The 24,371-nt window shown below is 32.3% G+C and overlaps 2 protein-coding genes across 2 annotated transcripts in view; both read right to left on the reverse strand.

The window, feature by feature from the left end:
- LOC139530002 (receptor-type tyrosine-protein phosphatase alpha-like) overlaps positions 1 to 24,371 on the reverse strand; it is a 517,312-nt gene that overhangs the window by 116,002 nt on the left and 376,939 nt on the right. The window lies entirely within an intron of this gene.
- Positions 2,176 to 24,104, reverse strand: LOC139482503 (receptor-type tyrosine-protein phosphatase alpha-like). The gene is made up of 9 exons (XM_071266418.1): positions 24,095 to 24,104; positions 23,381 to 23,472; positions 21,816 to 21,923; positions 8,211 to 8,286; positions 7,621 to 7,658; positions 4,383 to 4,634; positions 3,873 to 4,003; positions 2,922 to 3,063; positions 2,176 to 2,289 (listed from the first exon to the last, which is right to left on the reverse strand). The coding sequence occupies exons 1-9, from the start codon at positions 24,102 to 24,104 to the stop codon at positions 2,215 to 2,217; spliced, it is 924 nt and encodes a 307-aa protein (XP_071122519.1). The 3' UTR covers positions 2,176 to 2,214.

Consider the following 24,371-nt stretch of genomic DNA (forward strand, 5'->3'; position numbering starts at 1 on the left):
TCGAAGTTGATAATGATGTTGAAGTTGATAATGACATCGAAGTTGATAATGATGTTGAAGTTGATTGATGTTGATTCTTGCTGTTAAATTTGTCATGCGGTAAATTTTATGGCTGATTACAAGTTGTGCAACTAGTTTCTCAACTTGTAATTTTGGCGGAATTTACTTTAAGCTGCTATGGACTACCCAGTGGCTCCTGATATAACTTTGTTACTGCTGGATCGCCCTTCAGTAATTCAATCGTCATCAAGTTTTGATTGTCAAGTTGATTGTGTTTCTTTCTTGCAATAAATGCCAAGACAAATTTACAGCCAAATAAAACATAATTTCTTTAGTGATTTTGATTTATAGTTTATTCGTTGGATTCATTAATTACATCATGAGGTCAAACAATGAGAATACAGATTTAAACAATACAAGTACACTTACATTTTATCTAGGCCCCCCTTTCAATCTATGTGTGTATATATATATACAATAATTGAAAAAAACACATGCACAGATGATAACCCAATTACCACTCATTTGCCTTATATGAAATTTGAACATTATAAATGACTACTTAGTCATCTAAGGCGATAACTTCACGCAGTGCTACCAATGCTTTCTCTAAAACAAGTTTTTGAATGCATATGCACGCTTATAAAGAACAAGTATGGACCTTTTTCAAGTTCGCTGTGTAGAAAGCGCTCGTCCTTAGTAACTCAACACGTTATTATTTGATTTTAAATTTGTTTAGAACTGTCTGTAAACAATTAAATGGTAGCACAACATGCCAGTATTTTGTGTTTAAATATTATAACGTAACTGTCTTTGATAAAGCATGTCGATGGTCTGTTAACAAAACATGGCTTGATTTGCCCCAAAAATCACAATTCCATTGTACGTGTATGCAATTAAACAAAAATAGTAATACAAATTCTTTTTTAGGCGATCTTTGTTAGTTGGAATGCACAAAAATGTCCCCATATCGAATAAAGCTGCATTTGTTTATTTTGAATTTTGACTCGTCTTTGTCTTTGTGAAAAACCAGCGAAACATTGAAACATGCTACCTATAAAAACTCACGAGATCGTTTACGTTAAAAGTAAGGATAGCTTTGTTATGACTTTTTTCTTAATGATGAAAACCGTTATCAAAATAATCAAAATAGAATATAAAATAACTCTTCTACGCAAACTATAAATCCTTTCGCATGTTCCGAGTTGTTGAATGAACATGGTACCTTGTTTACATTTCTAAAAAAAAACAGGTTTAAGTGGCTTCGCAAATATGAGTGACGCATTAAATATGTGCATAAAAAACAATGAACATTCATTGTTATTTTTTTTTTTTTTTTACATCCTGTACTTTTCTAAACAATTAATAAAAATGTATTGAATTCAGTTCCCATAGAAATTTTTTAATTTTGCATATACAGAAAATAATATAGATCCACAGTAAAGCATGTAACAATCTCAAACCGATATCATATATTGGACCGGCTTAGTGCCATAATAATAAATTTGTACAATCAATATCAATGCTAACCTGTTGACAATTCACACCTATACTATTAAATGAGAAGACTTCATTTTGTGTGTCGCTTCTCTGTCTTCCACAATGAATTAATCATCATGCTTTTGTGTCCTATATACATGTATGTACCATGCATAGTTCTAAATCAATTTTAGGTATTTAGTGTTATTCTGCTGTTAACATGTCGAAATTTACTATTTTATTATTTATTTATGTATATTCCTCTGTCTTGAGTGTTTTTGTATTTATTTGTACTGTATTCCTGTCAGGTAATGTTTTCATTTTAGCGGTATATTTAACATTTCCATAAGGCGCGAGGTTTTCTAGCCACAAAACCAGGTTCAACCCATTTTTGCTTGAAATATCCCGTACCAAATCAGGAATATAGCAGTTAATAAGGCAGTTGTTATCTTATAGTTCGTTTCTATGTATGATGCATTGTATTTTCTTTGTACTTCAGTGTATCTGTTGTTTTGTTGTTTTCCTCTTATAGTTGATATGTTTCCCTTGGTTTTGGTTTGATAACCGAATTTGTTCTGTCGCAATCGATTTATGACTTTTGAAAAGCGGTTTACTGCTGTTGCGTTTATTTACACTTTAACATATTTAATTGAATGAACATAATTATTACATATCTGTATAATGATTTAAAAAAAAAACCATTTTGTATGACTTATTTGTAATGCAAAAGTTATTTTAATCAATACAGTCATATGTATTCACAGCTTCTAAATAGTTTCCAATCACTTTGTAACATAATTCATAGTCATCCTGAAAAAATAAAATAATAGGTGTTATCATTGAACTTTTAATATAGTTTACTTTTCCGATTCATTAGCACGAAAAAGCTTTATCCCGGCGGCACAAATATCTACTTTTATTTCTGTATTTGGTGGTATGGAAATAATTTAGTACATTTAAAAAGGGGTCATTGAAGGTTTTATCTGACCCAGTACTTTCAAAACATTAAAGCCTCACTAACAACAGTAGATTAACATAATATACCAAGATTCAAGATAAGATATAGAGAAAAGAGTGATTATAATCTGTTGAGATTAAGACACGAAATTACAAAAAGTTTGATTCGATTTTTTTACGTGTTTTACATATAGATGTTTCCTTACTTCTTCAGATTTCTTATTTAAAAAAACTTTACTACTAAGAAAACCATACAATATGTTAGCAGTATAATGAATAAATAGTATAGAAACCAGAATGTTTTATCCAGCTATGACGAGATAACTTTGTAAATGTATCTTTGAGATATTGTTCTATACTAATTTTTTCAATTTGAAGGATAATCATTAAAACTTTATTTCATAGTTCTGTAAATGAAATTAATTATTGATAATTAACACTAGGTTGTATATAAAGTAAAATTTTTACATTAATGCATAACTCACAACATTCTTGAAGAATCTTCTATCTTGTTTATACAAACTCATTGCGTTTTCCAGCACACTGAAGGGGCTTTGATTTTTTATTGCAAACATAACATTCAAACAGACTGTCAGAACTCCACAAACTGATAGGTCAGCCATCTCACTGTGGAAACAAAATGTAAAACACTATTAGAGAATGAAAACAGATCAAAGTTAACCTTTACGTTAATATTCCTCAGTCCAAATAATCTGGTTTTTTTTCAAGATTTTGTGAGTTCCAAGTCAGGCAGGTAAAAATTGCTTTAACCTGTTTCCATTTGGTATGATTAGGAATGAGACAAATATAAAACGTGGTCCTAATGACTCGGATTTCAGAAACTCTACGGTAAATATACGGCATTAAACAATGAGCACTGTATTATAGACACTTACACTCTACAATGTGAGACAATTCCGACGAAAAAACTTACATTTTGGCTAATGTCGTAATGATAAACATTGATAAACAAACACATACATATATTTTCCCTCCGGTTTATATAATCCGTTAATCTTATTTCAACTCTTACAAATTCAATTAATTGTCGAAATCCGGAATGGTGTACAAATTTTACCACCTCTTGTTTGTGGTTTACAATTTTTGCCGCAAAAATGTATGTTTTTATATTTCGTATAAAATGTTGTTCGACCTATTAGTTTAATGCGTTTTGTTCAATTATACTTTTTCCCTGTTTTGTTTTTTGGAAAATGTTGTTTGTACTGTATGTAGACCCTTCTACAACGACATTTGTTTTACATGAACAAGTAATAAAATTGCGGTTTGTATCTAAAGCAATCGTAGGTTTGAATAGTGTCTAATACCAAGTAGAAACCGAAATATGTTTTTCGACCCTTTTTCGTATGCAACCGGATGATTTGGTAGTACATATTACACCTAAATGTTCTTAATACCACTGGGCCGATATCTCTTACCTATTCATTATCATAGCTGGCGCCTCTCTCATTTCGCTTGCTTTATCCAGGATGTAACACATTGCTTGCACAGTAGGAACATCAGAAACATTCGTTTTATAGATTTTAACATTGCGTATCGTCTCTTTTGTCTACAATTTAAAACTATCATCTTAGTACGCAACTATGTTAGTATTCTTTTTCTTCTTATTTATTTTTACCTTTTTCACGAAAGGAAATTAAACATATTACAAAAAATAACAAGGGCGATGTTGCCACATTTTTTCATACTCTAGCATTTGCGAAAAAAAATCAACCTTTTAGGAACCGTTTCTTACTTCTGAAGATTTTCCGCAAAAAAAGGAACACTTAAAATAAATTATGTATCATCCTTAAATTAGTCCAAAAGGAATTCAACATACATAATCTTCGGGATATGGTTAAACTAAGAATCAATACATTTAAATAAATAATCCACATAATAATTCAACAAATGATATCTACAATAATTTATAATATAACACCAATTACCTTGTTCTGCAGATTGAATGTTAACATCATGATGATTTTGTGTGTCCTCTCGGCAGAATCTAAAGATATCTCAAAGTTATTCATTTTGAAAATACCGTCTAACGTGGGATAAAACTCTGAGACCTTTTCATTTTCCTTAACCAATAGAATGATATTTTCTATAGAATGATCATCAATTAAAGTCCAGAACCGTTCAGCCAAACTGTTTTGTGGTATTTCTAACAATACGGATACGTTGTTATTATGGAGAACCTGTTGACAAAATGTAAAATATCAGCATCAACAGTACGAATAGGACAGTGCTTGATCAGGCGTATTGGTTGAACATCATTACTCAGAGAAAAATTCAAACCGGAAGGTTCCTAATCAGATTGCAAAATTAAAAGTTTAAACACATTGATCAAACAAATAAGTAACAACTGTCATAGTCCTCACTTGGTACGGTACAGGCATTTTCTTATGTAGAAAATTGTGGATTGAACCTGGTTTATAGCTAGCTTAACCTCTACCTTGTATGACAGTCGCATCAAATACCATTATATAAACAACATTGTATAAACACCCAAACAGACGTTATACATTGGCTAGAGGTATAGGGGAGAGTTGAGATCTCACAAACATGTTTAACCCCGCCGCATTTATGCGCCTGTCCCAAGTCAGGCACCTCTGGCCTTTGTTAGTCTTGTATTATTTTTATTTTTAGTTTCTTGTGTACAATTTGGAAATTAGTATGGCGTTCATTATCACTGAACTAGTATATATTTGTTAAGGGGCCAGCTGAAGGACGCCTCCGGGTGCGGGAATTTCTCGCTACATTGAAGACCTGTTGGTGACCTTCTGCTGTTTGTTTTTGGTTTTTTTTTCCTATGGTCGGGTTGTTGTCTCTTTGACACATTCCCCATTTCCATTCTCAATTTTATGTCATAGGTAAAAATGTCAATAACAGGGGTATAGCAGTCAACATTGAGTTTTTATTTTCATCACTTTTAAAGCAAACAAATATGTAACAAAGAAGCACAAAAAGGTATATAGATAAAGCACATACATGTAAGCAAACATGAACAAAAATAATACAAAAAATTTAAATAATAGAATAACACGATGGTGGGATGTATACGTACAGAGCAACGTCATGTGTGTCAAAGAAACACTTAAAGGCATATGGACAAAGCACACCCGCAAGAAAGATAGAAAACATTACAAAAATTATCATAGAACAATAATACATTGACGTGATAAATAAGTAGACAGTCAATTCTAATGGATACCACAAAAAACAGACTAAACAGTAAATTTTATATTCTTCAAGACTAATAAAAAAAATATAACACAAATGCATTTCATATGGTCATATTTGTACATTTTATAATGCATCATTATAATGTTTTGGTAACGCTAAGGATTTTCTACCGAGAGACATGGATGAGTGTAGTTTTATACAAACTTTAGCATTTCCCAAAATGTGTAACTGATAACGATTTTCCTATTTGATTAGGTCGTTCACCTCTTTTATTCGAATGCCACTAATGAAACGTATGGAAACGACACGCTTGTCTCTTTTATACCATTAAATGCGACTGATACATAATATGAGTTTCTACTGGTAAAAATTAGCATACTCTCCATTGGTTCGTTCAATCTTCAGTCAAATCCTGACGGTTTGTTGGGGGAATAAAGAGAAACAATATGACAAACGAACATATTCCTCTTAATTTTAAAAACATTCAATCGAAGACACACAACGAGTAGCAAGACAGGGCCAAATAGACTTGTGTCAGGCACAAACTATGCTTAAAGCTATTTTGGTACAAATCTATCCAGAATCATCTTGACAAAATTGCAAATAAGTCAAATGATATTTAAACTCGCAATACAAGTTGCAACAAGACGATAAAGAATTTTCATAATAAATAATTATAGACTTGTCCGTTCAGAATGAAAGCTGAAATCTAGACTGAATACTATTTTATTGAGTCGATAATTTAGATAATGCAAAAACATATTTTGTCCGTTTAATTAAAAGGAAATAATACGAGGTTTCGGATTATAATATATTCTGCCTGTATTTATAATTGAGATCAAATTAATACTAGGCAACAGTAGCACACAAGTGTTCATATATAGTTAATCTATTTAGATATACTATGTAAGATGCCCTGTTAAATTGACATTAAAGGGAATAGAAACGACAAATACATCACAAATTAGTCACCTATTTAACGATCTGTTGACCATATGAGTCAATTTCCTTATTCTTTTTATATCCCTTTTACCAGAGTTTGCTATGAGCACATCTCTGTCAATATAGTGTATCAAGTGTAGCTTCATTCCTCTGCATATTTAATATCACATGCACTGATTTGTATTTTTTTCTAATATCGAAAGTCGGTATAAATAAGATAGGTATTATGTTACATTTTTTCTCAATAAAATTTTAAGAACATAGGAAAACGATCAATGATTTTTGCACTTCAAAACATAACTGTTTCAGAAAACTTCAAGTCCATTCTTGGATTAAATATCCCTAATTATATACCTATATGGGGTTGTTTCTTTTCAGTACGACAGGTCATTCTTTTGAAGAACCAATTTGGACAATATCAATGCAATATTAATGTGCTCCAAGGGTTGAAATAATGACTTGCGTCGGGTCATTATTTACCATGATTATAATAAAAACTAGAGTTCATTTAATGTGTGTGTTTGCTGACTTGGGTTTTACTGTACTATTTTTATTTCTTGAACATTTTCAAAATTTGAGACAGACACAATGCTTTTACCCGCCTATAAAGTGTGAAATGAATACCATTTTCTCTATCAAATGAAAGGTTATCCTTATCCGAATGAGAAACAGTCACATTCTGTAAAGATTTAGACATACATTTACATGATGTGGTGGTGTGCAGTTGTTTTCAATTGATGATGTTAAATTGACTTTTAACATTAAAGTGTTCATAAAATGCCCTGTATCAAGTCAGGAAAATGGCCATTATTACATTATAGTTCGTTTCTGTGTGTGTTACATTTCGGTGTTGTTTCTCTGATGTATCGTAGTTCTCTTATATTTGATACGTTTCCCTCAGTTTTAGTTTGTAACCCGGATTTGTTTTTTCTCTATCGATTTATGAATTTTGAATAGCGGTATACTACTGTTGCCTTTATTTATGCCAGTGGTATTTAGGGTCAAAAAGCTAAAACAATTAAAAACAATGTGAAAAAAAGTATAGTTTTCACTTACATCTAATGTTGAACCTTTTAAGTATAACTTGTTTTCCTCTGAAATTAGAAATAAGAATTTCATTAAGAGAAAAAAGCAAATAGGTAAATCAAAATTCAACTACTAAATAGAAAGAAAAATCATTTCAGATGGTATCATAAACAAGTATTTTAACCAATCGAAACAAACAAAACATATCATTCACGTACTGGCATCTCTATTCTATCTCTATTCACGATCGAAATTGTTATATGTATGAATGTAAGTATTGTAGAAGTTAAACTGTACCAGTGGTCTTCAGTTGAACAAATAGAGAAACGAAGTAATTGAAAATTGCTATTAAAATAGATATTCTATTATACATATAAACTTCGACAAAATTTAATTTTAAACCATGTCGTTAGTAGTTTTATATTGTATGGAATATACTGCATGTATTTAGTGTCAAGTGGTTTACACTCTTATTGTCGTATTGTTCTTGCACCGCTGCATACAATCAAAAGGTTATTTATTACAAGTTTAATCAAACTATACTCTTAAACTTCATTGTTCATAAAATGAACAATTCAACAATAAAAACAATAATATAATGTACAACATTTATAACCTACCTTTATTTCTCCTTGTATCTACGATTTCGTACTCACTATTGTAAAGCTTTGGATCACCTGTTGAATTATTCAAAAGCTAAAACAGATATATCATTATTAATACTTTTATCAAATTTAGTTCTCGAATATCCACAGCGAAATTTAAATTTCACAGAAAAAGTATCCCTTAAATATTTCAATAGCTATCTGATTATCTTTTCAGATCTTTAACAGAAACTTTAATTGAAGGTAAACATTAAATATCAATGACAATTTGTAAAATATAACAAGTACACTTTTATGCATAATAAACTCATCATATAATATAAATAAATATATCAGGATTCCATTTTGTATTTACGCCAGACGCGCGTTTCGTCTACAAAAAAACTCACCAGTGACGCTCGAATCAAATAAAGTACGAAGTTGAAATGCATTAATGACCCAAATTCCTAAAAGGTTTTTTTGTGTTTGTTTCAATCATTTGAAAGTAATGGCATCAGTTATATACCGCTGTTTCAAAGCCATAAATCGATTTAGAGAAAACGAATGCGGGTTACAAACTAAAACTCAGGGAATCACATAAACTATAAGAGGAAAACAAAGGAACAACAAGAACACTGAAAAGCATGCCAATGCAGCATACATGGAAACAAACAACTTCCATATGTCTGATTGGTACAGGAAATCTAAGGACACAATTGTGGGTTGAAACCTGGTTTATTGCCAGCAAAACCTCCAGCTTATATTAAAATTTAAAAATAAATCCGTATAATAAAAGAGAAATGAAATAATACTTCGCTTTTAAAAGCCAATTTTGTTCAATTGTTTCAAATGTTACGGCCAGAAATCGCCTTTAAATTGTAGCGAACAAAAGACACAAATCAATAATAAAATTTAACAATAATTATTATACAAAAGTTTACAAGAAGTATTACACAAATATTACTGTCAACTTAACTGTCAAAATATGAGTCCAATCTTTTATGAATATTACGTTCACTACTACGGTCACAATCCAGTATGATGTTGTTTGTAGAATTAAAGTGTCAATCCAAATGCGGTGAATACTAATGTCTACCGATGTCTATGTCTAAGTCCAAGTCCAAGAGTGAGTCTGTGTTTAACTTTAGTGTCTGTATATATATATATATATAGTTGTCATGGCAGATTCTAGAGCAGTCTATAATGGAACATCCTAGAAAGTTACAACAGAAGTTTCTAGTAAAATGTAGAAGTTTATATAACGCATCTTTTATTAGGATCATTCTGGAAAGTTCCAATCATTCTGTAATTGTTCCAGTGATTTCTAAACTGCACAGTTCTAAGATTATTCTGTAAACAACTATCAGGCCACACAACACAAATTAGGCCAACATAAATAAATACAATTATACAATATCATAACACCTCCCCCATAAAAGAAGTTTTAGTGTTACAAAAACTTATCATGAATAATATGAACAAAAATACATAGTATTTACAAAGTGTTTTAATAAGCTCTAGATAAAGCATCTGCTATTACATTATCTTTACCCTTAATATGTTTTACAATTACATCATATTCCTGTAACAACAAACTCCACCTAGTCAACCTCTGATTCTTGTTTCTCATTTTATGTATGAAGGTGAGAGGATTATGATCAGTACAAACAAGAATAGGATATACAGTGGGATTCAAATATACATCAAAATGTTGAAGTGCTGACAACATTGCAAAACACTCTTTTTCAATAGTTGAATAGTTTTTCTGATGTTTATCTAATTTCTTAGAAAAATATGATATAGCGTCGCTGTTATACAAAAACCTCGTATCTAAGGTTTTGATTATTTCACACCAGGCAGTAAAAACTGAAATCTTTTTATCGTTTATTTAGAATTAAATGTGTATGTTCCACTGTATGCGAAAATATCTGATCTTCTAACCAGTAAATTACCAAGACGAGCAAAAATGTCTGCACCTATATTATATTTTGAAAGCTTTTCACATTATTTCTAAGCTTTATTAGCTTTGAGAACCTAATATTGATTCAGTAAACTGTAGCTGTTATGATGTCAGCTGCCGTGCCGTGTGTTTTTCTTTTGAGATACGATATTTTCGAACAACAAAATGTCTCACCAATCCGACTACACTTTTTCGTCACATGTCAGAATTCAGGTTAATGATTGGTTAGAAGATCAGATATTTTCGCATACAGTGGAACATACATATTTAATTCTAAATAATCAATAAAAAGATTTCCACAAAAAATTGAGATACGAGGTTTTTGCATAACAGCGACGATAGGTTTCTCAACATTATCATCTGTCTCTTGATATAAAACAGCTCCAATTCCTACATCGCTTGCATCAACGGCAAGTTTAAAATGTTTTTCAAAGTCTGGAGTAATCAGAACTGGACTATTAATTAAAAGTGATTTGCTATTTTCAAAAGCGTTTTGACAATTTTCACTCCAGATGAATTTAGAATCTTTTCGTAAAAGATGAGTCAATGGTTGAACCACAGTAGAAAAATTTGAACAAAATTTTCTGTAAAATCCAATCATGCCTAAATATCTCATCAGTTGTTTTCTATTTGTAGGAGGAGGAAATTTGGAAATAGCTTTAGCCATAATAGGTTTCACTTGACCTTGGCCAACTGTATGCCCTAAATAATCAACAGTGGCCTGACAAAATTCACTTTTACCAAGATTAACAGTCAAATTTGATTGTGACAATCTATCAAAAGTATCATACAAATGTGTTAAATGCTGTTCCCAGCCATCACTACATACAATTAGATCATCAATATAAGCATAACAACAGTTTAAATCTTTTATAACATTATTGATCATTCTTTGAAATGTAGCTGTCGGCTAGGAAAGTGTCAAAAAGGTCCATGTAATCAAACTGGTTTTCTTGCAAATCCTCATCTTGTTGTTTTGTAGCCATCGCTCTAGTGACAACACAAGCTGGATAGAACTCAGCATCATCTTCAGGTAATTTAACATCCACCACCGGTTCGCTGGTAACAATTGGTTCAGCAACCACTTTGTTCCTAGCTAGATCATTTCCTAGCAATAATGTAACACCCTCAACAACGAGATTAGGACGAACACCCACAACAACTGGTCTAGTTATCAAATCTGACTTCAGATAAATACGATGGAGAGGAACATCTATACAACCTAACTCTACACCTTGTAACAAAATGGAGGCATCAACAGAAGTCTTCTCGGACAAAGGCAGCACACCTTCTAACAATAAAGACTGAGAAGCTCCAGTGTCCCGTAAAATCTTAATAGGCTGAAGAGTGGTATCATTAACAATAGAAATAAACCCATCAGACATAAAGGATTTATATTCTCCATGTAATCACAAAAACTGGACTTACAAGCCTGACTCGCAGGACATTCCAACGTACTGGTAATATAAGGTGTCGTACACGCACTGGACTTCGGCTTATTATCTCTTTCATTCTTCTTCTGGAGTCTAAAACAATCAGCCATCAGGTGACCATTCTTCTTACAATAAGCACAAATCAGTGACTTCTTCTCAAAAGTATCAAATTTTGAACTAGACATATTAAAACTGGACTGACTCTTATTCTGTGCAACAGGCTTACTATCAGTATGCTCAGTGCTTTGATTTTTGTAATTTCCACTTGAATTATTAACATTTTGACCCTTGAAACTTCTTTTATGTGAAAGGGTATAATTATCTGAAATTACAGCTGCATCATGCGATATGTATTGTCCCAACAGTTTTGTCGTCTAAATGTGTTTTTAAGTCTAAATGAACACATTGTTTGAACTCTTCTAATAAGATCAATTGTCTTAGGTTATCAAAATTGTTATCTGTTTTCTTTGAAGTAAGCCATTTATCAAATAGATCTTCTTTTTCCAGAGCAAATTCCACATAGGTTTGCGAATCAAACTTTTTATAAGATTTAAATTTCTGTCTATATGCTTCTGGTACTAGCCCATAAGCTTTCAAAACTTCCTGTTTCACCGTGTCATAATCGGAACTTTTTTCTGATGGAAGTGCGGAGTATATTTCAGCAGCTTTACCCTCAAAAACACTTTGTAGCATTGTAGTCCAATACGGCTTTGGCCAATTCAAATTTCGAGCAATTTTCTCAAACTGTTGAAAATATTTATCGACTGTTTTTTCACAAAATCTGGGAACCAAACGTATATTTTTTGCTGCCTCAAAATAATCTGATTTTGACTGGACTTTAGTGTTGCTTTCTTCTTTGACCATTTCAAGTTTTAGTTTCTCCATCTCTAGCCTTTCCCTCATTTCAAGTTCTTTTAATTTTAATTCATCTTCTTTTTCCTTTTTATCCATTTCCAACCTTTCCTTCATTTCCAGTTCTGCCTGTTTTAATTTAAGTTCATCTTGTTTAAATTTAAGTTCATCTTGTTTTAATTTAAGTTCATCTTCTTTTCTTATCTCCAGTTCTTTTAATTTGAGTTCATGTTCTAATTCAAACTGTTTTAATTTAAAGGCGTCAATATTTTCGACCTTAAGTTCAAGAGCCTCTTCACCTAAAATTTCTGCGTCAACTAATTTGTCTATAACTAAATTTTTTATAATTTGTTTTCTCATAGATACTTTAAATTCTAATTAGAGACGTTTAGCAAGCAACACTAATTCCTCTTTCTTTAAATTATCAAACCCCTCCAGGTCTGGCGTTTTAGAAAATTTACCGGCATCAAATGCCATTTTGTAGAATTTTGTTGGCTAGTTATAATAAAAATATTGAATAAATTTTGAATAAGATATTTTCGATATCCCGGACGAGCCCCCAATTTCTGTTACGGCCAGAAATCGCCTTTTAAATTGTAGCCAACAAAAGACACAAATCAATAATAAAATTTAACAATATTTATTATACAAAAGTTTACAAGAAGTATTACACAAATATTACTGTCAACTTAACTGTCAAAATATGAGTCCAATCTTTTATCTTTGTCTGTATCCGGATATCTTTAGGAATCCAATCTGAATATTACGTTCACTACTACGGTCACAATCCAGTATGATGTTGTTTGTAGAATTAAAGTGTCAATCCAAATGCGGTGAATACTAATGTCTATCGATGTCTAAGTCTAAGTCCAAGTCCAAGAGTGAGTCTGTGTTTATCTTTAGTGTCTGTATATATATATATAGTTGTCATGGAAGATTCTAGAACAGTCTATAATGGAACATCCTAGAAAGTTACAACAGAAGTTTCTAGTAAAATGTAGAAGTTTATATAACGCATCTTTTATTAGGATCATTCTGGAAAGTTCCAATCATTCTGTAATTGTTCCAGTAATTTCTAAACTGCACAGTTCTAAGATTATTCTGTAAACAACTATCAGGCCACACAACACAAATTAGGTCAACATAAATAAATACAATAATTACAATATCATAACACAAAAAATGCATAGAAACATCGATGACGAATCATTCACATACAAGCAAATAATCGACCTCATTGAATCCGTAATCGTGTGACCTTCAATTCAACCCATTAGCTTCAGACTATTTGTGCTTATATTAAACATGTTGAGCCATTAAGAGGAAAAGAATGTCAACATTGAAAAAGAAGTTAAGGTGAACCATTTCGGAGACTGATTTATTCACAAAAAAAAACATTCTTATACAGGAAAAACCGATAATTAATTATTTCTTAACGTATAAAATGAAGTCAAAATCTTCTTTCCATGAATATGCCTTGTAAGATGTTGAGCGCTATAAAACCAGGTCTAATCCACCAATTTTCTACATTTGAAAATGCCTGTACCAAGTCAGGAATATGACAGTTGTTTTCCGTCGTTTTATGTTTGTCATTTGATTTTGCCATGTGATTAGGGACTTTCCGATTTGAGTTTCCTCTGAGTTCAGTATTTTTGTGATTTTACTTTTTGGTTAAACTGATCACGTCGCCGCATGATCTCGGACATGCAGTTTTTGTAGTCCGATACGAATACACAACGGTATGACAACAGGTTTTGATGTAAATAACAAAGGTAATGTAGGAAAGAGGTCATTTGGCGACATAAGTGATACGGGTTCTTTGATAAGAAACGTTTTGATACGGAAATGACACAGTAAGTACGCAACGATACGTTTCGGTGGGAGTGTACTGCAAATAAACAGCGATTTGTTACTTGAAAAGTAAGTGTTAGAACGAAAGACAATATTCTAACACGGAATAGTACTATCCGAAACATTATCTGAAAGCCGTTATTCATTTATAACTAAGCTTGCGATGTACCATTTCTTTATTATGCAGTGAACATAAATTCTTGTTTTGTTTCGTGAATTTTTTATCTGTTTGTCTGTTCTATGTGGTGTTCGTCGTATTATTCGGATTAACGACGTCCTTGGCCCATCTTTGGGACTATTCTTTGAAATTTCTTATATGCAGGTTGCTTTTCCGCGCACAATTCCATTATGCGGGTCTCACTATGGTCATTGATAGGTTTAAGATAAGCCATATTCTATACCATATGTATACCTCTACATTAAGACACATTAGTATTATTCCGTAAATTTCCGTATTGTATAAATAGTCATACATAGTAGTACTTTTATATCATTAACAATTGTTGGCATGCGCAAAATTTAACCACAGATTAAACAACCGAAGTAAACTTTACTAAACCGTATAAGAATGCACAAATCAGTTTAAGACCATATGAAAACCGTATTAGCCAGTACTTAGTCGATTAATTTCTACGGTGAGTTCCGGATAAATACGTACTAGTACGGTTACATCAAGTATTTATGAAGGATATTATGATCATATCATACGATTTGTTAGCAGTTTGACACGGAACGGAACGATTTAATTAAAATTTAAGTTGCAATACGGATAGTTAGGGATCATCCAGGGTTCTGACACTTTGTTACTGTTCACTACGTAACAAATCGACTAGATACGGAATATAACGGTCCACGACAAACTGACATAAGGATTCTGTATAAATATTCCCTACTTATAGAGTCCCATGTGTTCCCTGTCTTGCCGTTGAGGTATACATAACATTATACAACATGAATGACCAATACCTGCTGCTTGCAATTAATTGGCTTGTATAGTATATTTGTATGGCACAAAATGTCAGGGCAGTGGTCGCGCTACTTGATGACAGACTTAAAGGTGACCGGAGCGTGAGTAGTTGGTGGACTAGGGACTGACTACCTATCCATGGCCAGTATGAGTCTCTCATCACTGAAGTTCGTGCGAAAAATCCAGTTATCTTTATGAACTTTGTCATAATAGTCACAAGTAATCAAGAATTGCTACATGTCGTTAGTCAGAGGACTACGAACAAAAATACATGGAAAGACAGGCGGATCAATAATTTATTTAACAAAACAACTGTGATAAAAATTAACGTTTCACTGCCATAAAGAAATGACCAATCACAAGCTTTATAATAGAAATTATTAACGGCTTTTAGAAAATGTTGCGGTCCGAACTATTCCGTTTCAGACCGTTCTCATTCGTAATAACCCTTTCTAACCCTTACTTATACCTTAGCAAACCGCTGTTTATCCGCAGTCCATACACCCCGACACCTGTTGTTGCGTACTAAACCGTGTCATTTCCGTATTAAACCATGTCTCACTGTAAGAGTCCGTATCAATCATGTCGTCAAATGACCTTTGTCTTTTTTTTAATCCGCGGTAGTAACGTCAAAACCCGTAGTCGAACCGTTGTGCATCGGTATCGGACTACGGAAACTGCATTTCCGGCATCATCAGAGATTTATTTGGTAGTTTAGTTTAAACATATTTTATTGTTCCAAAAAGAGACAAATGGATTAGACACAAGTTTTCCAACTTAGTAACGTCTTCTCCAATATATACATAAATATACACATGAATGAACATTACATAAATATGACTTTAACCAATTATTATTTAAGCATGAAAATATAAAAATAAATTACATATAAAGTTTAAGAATCGAATCAATGGATAGTTACCACTTAATAGAGCTTTCTTACAAATTGACGAAAGGTACGAACGAACGTAAAGGGAGCACGTATTTCATTTCTACAATAACAGTTGAAAGAGTCTTTGTTTTATCCAGTAAAACAGCATTCTTTTCTAAATCAAGTTTATTTTTTTTTTAAAATAATCTCGCAAATTATACACGATTTTAATATAATCAAACAGAGAAAAATAGTGTCAAATACACTTACGTCCAATACGTTACTTACGTAAACCACGAGTACACACATTTCCGCGGGAATTTTGTAAGCACGAGTTTCACGATTAACAATTTCAATGACATTATTGAAGTACGTTAGTCTAAATTTAACGACAAGATTCACTTTTATTTTTATTTGTTACAGTACATTTTCGGCAAATTGTCAAAGAGGAATATCGAGATTTGCTAAAAAATTATGCTACAATGTTTTTAAAAAGTAATGTTTTCAATAAATTTAGAAAAAAAGACTTTGTATATCAAGAAAATAAATCTACAATTTTGCACCATATATATTGTGGATTTTATAATGACGATTTAACAGTAAACATGTTTGGAAGATAGACGCGAAGTTGTCACTTATCGTCCAGTGGCTAATATTTCATGAATGTTCAGGACTATAGGCAAAACGCAGTTATACGCTTAAATAACCGTTCCATTGCTCCGGTGTATCATATATACACATTTAGGGGGGGGGGGAGGGCAATGAATATTACCAGGGGGATGATTCAAAAGTTATGAAACGAGCACCAGCATATGGCATAGTATGAAGATCATCTTTTTTTCTTCATTTTTATTTTTTTTTTTTTAGTGTTGCAAATTTTGAATCAAGGAAGTATTTGTGTTTCTGTTAGGGAAGAAGACAATGTATTTGCTTTGACATTTACTTAGGTTAAACAGTGCAACATTGTAATATTGAAGAGTGGGGGAGGGGCCGGTTTTTAGTCTTCTAGGTGCATTTTTTTTCGTCTGACTACTCTACATTTAGAATATTTTGTAGTGTTATCTTCTCCGACCTGGTGGTATCAATAATCATATTCTAACCTATCGTACGTCCCGAAATCCTAAATATATCTCAAGAAAAATCCAATTTAATAAGTGTCGTTGCATGCACGATAATTGTCCGAGGTTCAACGACTATTATTTAAATATGTCAAAACAAAGGATCCCTAAAACGAGCCTTACGTATGATTCGTCAAGCATACGTACCTTTCGTCAATTTGTAAGAAAGCTCTAATATAACCAATCGAATGTGCCTACTTTCAGAACAAATAAATGCAAACACACCGAACTGTGTAAATTAAATATGTTAGTGTACATGACAAGTGACTTAAGTCATGTGTGTATGAATTTGTTTAAATGTAAATTACACACTCATAGTTTATAGTTACGGATTAACAGAAAAACGGAATAAATATACACGTAATTGTAAGTATCAATTTTGTTTTTTACTTAAATCCATTGAAACGTTTCAGAAAACAAAAGTCAATCATAAAGATCATTCGATTATCGTACCCAAAAGAGCATACATACATTGATCCTGTTCTAGTAAGATCTGTTACAGAATAAGGTTGTCAAATGTGAGAAAAACGCTAAGTACTTTTTATATACTTTTGTACAGATAGAAAAACAATATCATTTTCTCCAGAACTCAAAGACTCGTCACCAGAGAGCAATAACTCAATTGTAATATTGACAGCAAAAACATTGATTTCATTTATCATTAAAAGCCTTTGTGATGAAAAATTGTTACAATATAATAAATAATGTTTAGCATCATCATTGATGAAGCCACATAAACAATTGGCATCTTGTACTAAGTTTGCATTAAACAAATCAGATTGAAGAGTGCTACAATGGTTTCGCAACCTTGCATGTAATACAGATAGTAAGCGGTCTCCAGAGCAAAAATGCCTCGGAGGTTTTTTATTCTTATAGTATAACATGTGCAATTTGCTTTTAAATGATGAAAATGTAGGACTCTGTCTTATAATAATATCTAAAGTGTTCCACAATGTTATGGATGCTGGGAAATAAGAATGTTGATAAACCGACAAACGATTCACTGGAATAGTGATATTATGTCTGTTTCGTAAATTGTAATTACTAATATCAGACACAAATTCTGGAACCAAGTCATGTAAATAATCTGGAGCCTGATTGTTAATAATTTTATAAAACATGGCTAACTTTTTTACCTTCCGCCTTAGTTACGCTTAATTTTTCCCATCCCGTCTCCCTGTATATAGCGTTTCGGCTAGCATAACTTGGTAATCCAGTAACTATGCGAGCAGCCTCGATTTGAATATTTTCTATCCGATCAGAATTTGTGTTCCCACAATTATCCCAAACTTCTGATGAATACTCAAGTATCGGACGAATAAAAACCATATAAAATTTTTCCAAATAATCCCTTTTTAATCGATATTTTAGTTTGCGTAAAACATTAAGCTGCTTCGTAGTTTTCTCAATCAGTTTATCAACATGCTTATTCCATTTACAATCATTACTAAATATGACACCTAGGTGTTTGTGCGCACTAACTGGTTTCAATGTAGCACCTCCAAAATCAAAAGTAATATCACTGTATATATTTTTCAAACTAAATATCATAATGTCAGTTTTATTAGGGTTAAACTTCACTAGCCATTTTTCTGACCACTTACTTAAATAATCAAGATCTCTACTGATTGAATTGTTCAAAGTGGATTCATCAGGTGCAGTATGACCTATTGAAGTATCATCTGCAAAAAGCCTTCCGAATCCAGACATACCATCAGCTATATCATTTATGTATATTAAAAACAACAAGGGTCCTAATACTGACCCCTGAGGCACACCAGCGTTAAGTTTTCCAATGTTTGATAACGAATCTTTTATGACAACTCTCTGAGATCGTCTAGACAAGTAACTTTTCAACCAACATAGCAAGTCTCCTTTTATACCATATTTTTCTAGTTTATGTAATTAAGCCTTAATCCAAACAGTATTAAATGCTTTGCTTATATCAGCAAATGTAATGCTTGTTAAAAGCTTTTCATTTAGTGCACTCAAAGTTTTGTTATACAATTCTATCAACTGATGCGAAGTTGAGTATCCTGGAATAAATCCGGATTGATACTTGTATAATAATTTATTTCCATGTAAATGGTTAAAAATATTTCTGAAAACAATCTTTTCTAAGACTTTACTCACACATGACAATAAGGAGACTGGCCTGTAGTTAGACGGTAATGACTTGTCACCACTTTTGAATAAGGGAATAACATGTGCAACTCCATTGGTCTGGAAATATTTTATCATTTAAAGATTTGTTAAAAAGTAGACATAATGGTTTGGAAATTTCATTTCTAACGGCAAGTAACATTCTGTTGCTAACGATATCTGGCCCAACAGCTTTATTAACATCGAGCGTTGAAAGAATATCAAGTACATCTTGTTCACTAACTACAATTTGTGAAATAAACTTTATCGTCACATCTTATAGTTACTTCCCTTGTAGGTATGCACTCGGAGGCTATATTAAGAAATGAGTTCGTGAAATTAGTCGCAGCAACATGAACATCACTTGCATCAGAAATTAAATATTCCCAATTTGTTTCAACTACTTTTTGTTTCATAAGGTCATAATCACCTTTTTTTGTAATCCCATATCGATCTATTATAAGTTCGTCTTTTACTAAAACCACAATTAATTGTGACGTATGTTCCATCATGATCACTAATACCTCTATCAAAAGGTATTGTGTCTTTATCTAAAACCTGTATCGAATCAGTGACTAAAATAGAATCAAGTAAAGACGTGCTACCTGTTCGTGTATCAAAATGAGTAGCTTTGTCAATTATGTTAACAAGGCCACTGATGAAAAAAATATCTCTTATACTTGACGGTAGATCTGACATAAAGTTTTTATTCAGGTCACCTAAGCAAATTATGTTATTATTTTCATCCAGGGCATTTTTCAACATTTGATCAAAATACTGCCAGAAATAAACTGAAGATTGCCGTTCCGACCTATAATTGATGTTTATCAATATTGATCGCAATTTAGTTTTTAACTCAAACCACATACTCTCAAGTTGGCAATTCTCCAAATCATGTCGACGAGTTATGCGAACGTAACTTTTATAATACATAATAATGCCACCCCCATGAGAATTTCTATCTTTTCGAACTGGTATTTCAAAACCGGATATATATAAATCAGAATCTGTAATATTTGAGTCTAAATGGGTTTCTGTCAAGAATACGACATCGTAATCTTCAATAATATCGACAATATAATTCAGTTTATTTCTAAGGCTTCTTATATTACCATGGAAAATTGACAATGTTTTCTCAGATATTTCTTGTGTGCGCTCAGGACCCGGGTTCGGTTCGATGTCACCACATATTAGCAACAACAGTATGTACAATGAAATCATATAAGCAGAATATCTGTATAAATTAAAAATACATAGTTTGAGTCTTGAAATATTCGTTAATAAAATGGCAAGTAATTCATACATTGAGAAAGATACAAATGTTTTTCTCAAACAACCCAGACTTATCTTGTGATAAAACAGTCCTATTGTCATTCTATATGCTACGATGTCATTACCCATTGTCAAATACAAGACAATACATGTAAATGACAATTAGAAAATAGGACTGCTTTGTAAAACATGATGCAAGATATAAACACATATAAATCGAATGATCATTCATGAAATTCAGGAAAATAAAAAATAAGGGACAACAAAAATGTATGTACAAAAGGCAAAATTGGAACATCATAAGAATGTTCGATGCAGTTGTAATGAAATCAGAGAGATCAATTTAGTTAAGATGAATTTAGTTTCGATGTCATTGAGGGGGCGGAAACAATGATCAAATAAATCAGAAAACAAAATGTGAAGTTTTTTTATCTATTTGGTAGTGGATCCGGCCAGGTGATCCGTGAATGTGTGACCTGGTGACTTTGAAAACCCTGGCTGATCCTTAGAAATCTGTATTGCAACGTAAAAAATCGGGCCGTTCCGTGACAAATTCGTTACAAATCGTAGTGTATCCTTAACAAATACGTAGTGTAACCGTTCACGTACATACTTTTCCAGTACTAACCGTAGAAATCCGTCGTATCAACGAATGAGGTGTTGATTGGGACTAAAACAGGCCCGCTACGCTCTAATACGGTTTGATAAGAAAATACTACGGTTGTCTGATCTGTTTTTATATTTTACGCATGTTAAAAAAATGTCAAGAATAAACAACTGCTACTACGTATGACTCCGGCAACAACACTGAAATTTTATTTTGAACGTAACTCGTCTTCTGATCGGCTGACGTTGTATTGATTTTATCTCATAGACATAATTTTGTCATGTGACCGTGACGTCATCCACGTTTTTTAATGGTTTACTCCAGTTTAAAATGAAATTTAGAATTAAATTATAAGAAATGACTGTAAAACTTTTCCTGTCTATTCAAAATAACATAACAAATGAGGTGCACCACTTTTTTTGTGTTATTTCAAATAGACAGAAAAAATATAACAGTCATACCTTAAATAAACTGTTAAAAACAGTTCACCTTTCAGATGGACTTACATCATGATGGTCTCATATAGACATACGTTAAATCCATGTTTGCCGTGTTATCATACATTTACCTTAAATTCAGCTCTAAGTTTTTGTAACAAATAATCTTCATTCCGGAATTGTTTAGTCAGATCTGACACGTCATATCTTTCAACCAGGTGAGCTTCATCGAAATACGTCTGTTTGTACATTTAAATTTAATGATAAAAAATTAAATGTTAATAAAAAAAATGACTAAAAACAAACATGATAAAGTTTAAGATAATTTGTTTTTATAAAAGGTAGAATTTTTCATCTACAATAGATACAAGAAGATGTGGTATATGGCAAATGCGATGACAATTCTCCAAACAATAAAACATGAGATTTGGTATAATTGCCAATTCAATGAAACAACTGTCTAACACTGTTTTAGCCATATAACTGACCAAACCTGTCTGGATTGTAGAATAGTTCTAAATAACGTCAAATGTTATGATGAGATTTTTTAAATATATATCATATTCATTTGACTTATTTATATTTAAAACAAAGAATTCTTAAAACTGTTCTATGGACAGAACTGACTAAATCAATTCCAGCCGTAGAACAGACCAAAGCAGTTCTAATCGTAGAACTGTCAGGATCAGGTCTAGGTAAAACTTTCTAAATCAGTTTTAGGTAGAAATGACCAAATCAGTTTTAGGTAGAAATGACCAAATCAACTCTAGGTTAAGACTGTATGAGCTAGAACTCTCGTAAAGGTTTCTGGATGTCAGGTCTACATACTGTTCTAGAAAAGTTCTCCTGGCAGATTGTGACAAATTTGATGAAAAGTTAGAAGTGATCTCCACTGTGTGTGTATTGAAATAAGCCCCGCCTACAAACATAAAGCCTTCAAACCTGTATTGCAACATTCCAGGAGCGCCTGCATACGGAGTATATATCTCCGAATTGATACGAAATTCCCGGGCTTATATGTCCTATCATGATTTCCTTGATAGAGAGTTAATGCTCACAAGGAAACTATTGAACCAAGAGTTCCAAATGGTGAAGTTGAATTCATCCCTTCGTAAATTTAACGGACGGCATCACGAGTTGGTTGACCGTTATGAAATAACCGTTTCTCAGATGATATCGGATATGTTCCTTATGTCGTAACCACCATCCACTCCCTTTTCAAGAATATCATCTACCGAATTAGACTATTTACCGGGTTTTTAATAACATGAGCAACACGACGGGTGCCACATGTAGTGCAGGATCTGCTTATCCGTCTGGATTACCATAGAACACCGCCAGTTTTGGTGGGGTTCGTGTTGCTTAGTCTTTAGTTTTCGATGGCTTTTTCTTTTTTTGCCATGGAGTTGTCAGTTTATTTTCGATCTATGTGTTTGACTATCCCTCTGGTATCTTTCGCCCCTCTTTTTTGGAATAAACACGGTATCCACTCGTTGCTTTTAACCAATCATATTTCTAGAAATAAATAGGAGGTAAGGAAAATTAGACTGTTGTTTTTCCATTTTTTTTCTAGAAAAGCGTCTGTTGGTTACTACATAACAAAGTGATATGATATACACACGTCTTTTAAAAAAAATCTTGCATAAATTTGCATTGAGTTTAAGTCTAACTAAAATGCAAGAAAATATTCACTCACATTTTCCGTAACAGTAACCTCTACTTCAACGCTCTGCTGATCATTTTGATACATAGGATTAACATGTGTTTCTTCATAAGTATGAGATTTACCTAAAATTTAAATATTTATTTTTAAAAACCGTACATGCGTTCTCAGATTCAACTTCTATGTTTAAAGGGAACTGATCATTTGGAGAATGAAAGACGTTTTGTTCCGTTTTAATATAGATGAAATTTTTGTCACAAATGGAAGATATTGATTGACTTCGCATTATATCCCTTCTGGATCTGCCTGAACTAGGCCTTGGAAACGAATTGCCATCAAAACAATAAACCGGTAATCGAATTCTTATAATTTATTTATATAAGAACATCCAATAATTTGCATGAAGACTTCAAGTTTTTAACACAAGCTTTGTTTTATCTTATATCCCAATCCGCTCCCCTAAGAGGAATCGTAAGTACTTTTTTTCCCAACGCAAAGCTGCTTGGTTTGTAGTTCTTAACTGAAATGTTAAGTTCAGTTTATGTAACTGTAACGTATTTGACTTGCAACCCCGTTACGCTTATAAAAACAATTCGGTTTTTACTGTAAATCAATGTCAAATATTTAGCATTGCAACCTAGTTGTCTCGAGTATATTATACGAATGTAATAACAGTAACATGTGTCAATAAATCGTTTAATTTATATAGTGTTGTTCTTATTGTTTGCCTGGAAATTGACATTCTACCTTTTGCCATAGTGTCGAAAATAATTATTATTGTAAACGAATGAAACATATGATAACACAGGCCTATAATTGTTAACTTGTTCTACACTGTGACCTGGATTAACACTCGTACCACATCTTCTTATTTATAAACAATATATGTTCAACCATATCTTATTTCCAAGTTTAATGGTCAGATATCTAGAATGTATTTGGCATATGGTCTTAGAATAAAATTGAGAATGGAAATGGGGAATGTGTCAAAGAGACAACAACCCGACCAAATAAAAAACAACAG

This window comes from Mytilus edulis, chromosome 7 (genome assembly GCF_963676685.1).
Source record: "Mytilus edulis chromosome 7, xbMytEdul2.2, whole genome shotgun sequence".
In the NCBI taxonomy this organism is placed as follows: domain Eukaryota; kingdom Metazoa; phylum Mollusca; class Bivalvia; order Mytilida; family Mytilidae; genus Mytilus; species Mytilus edulis.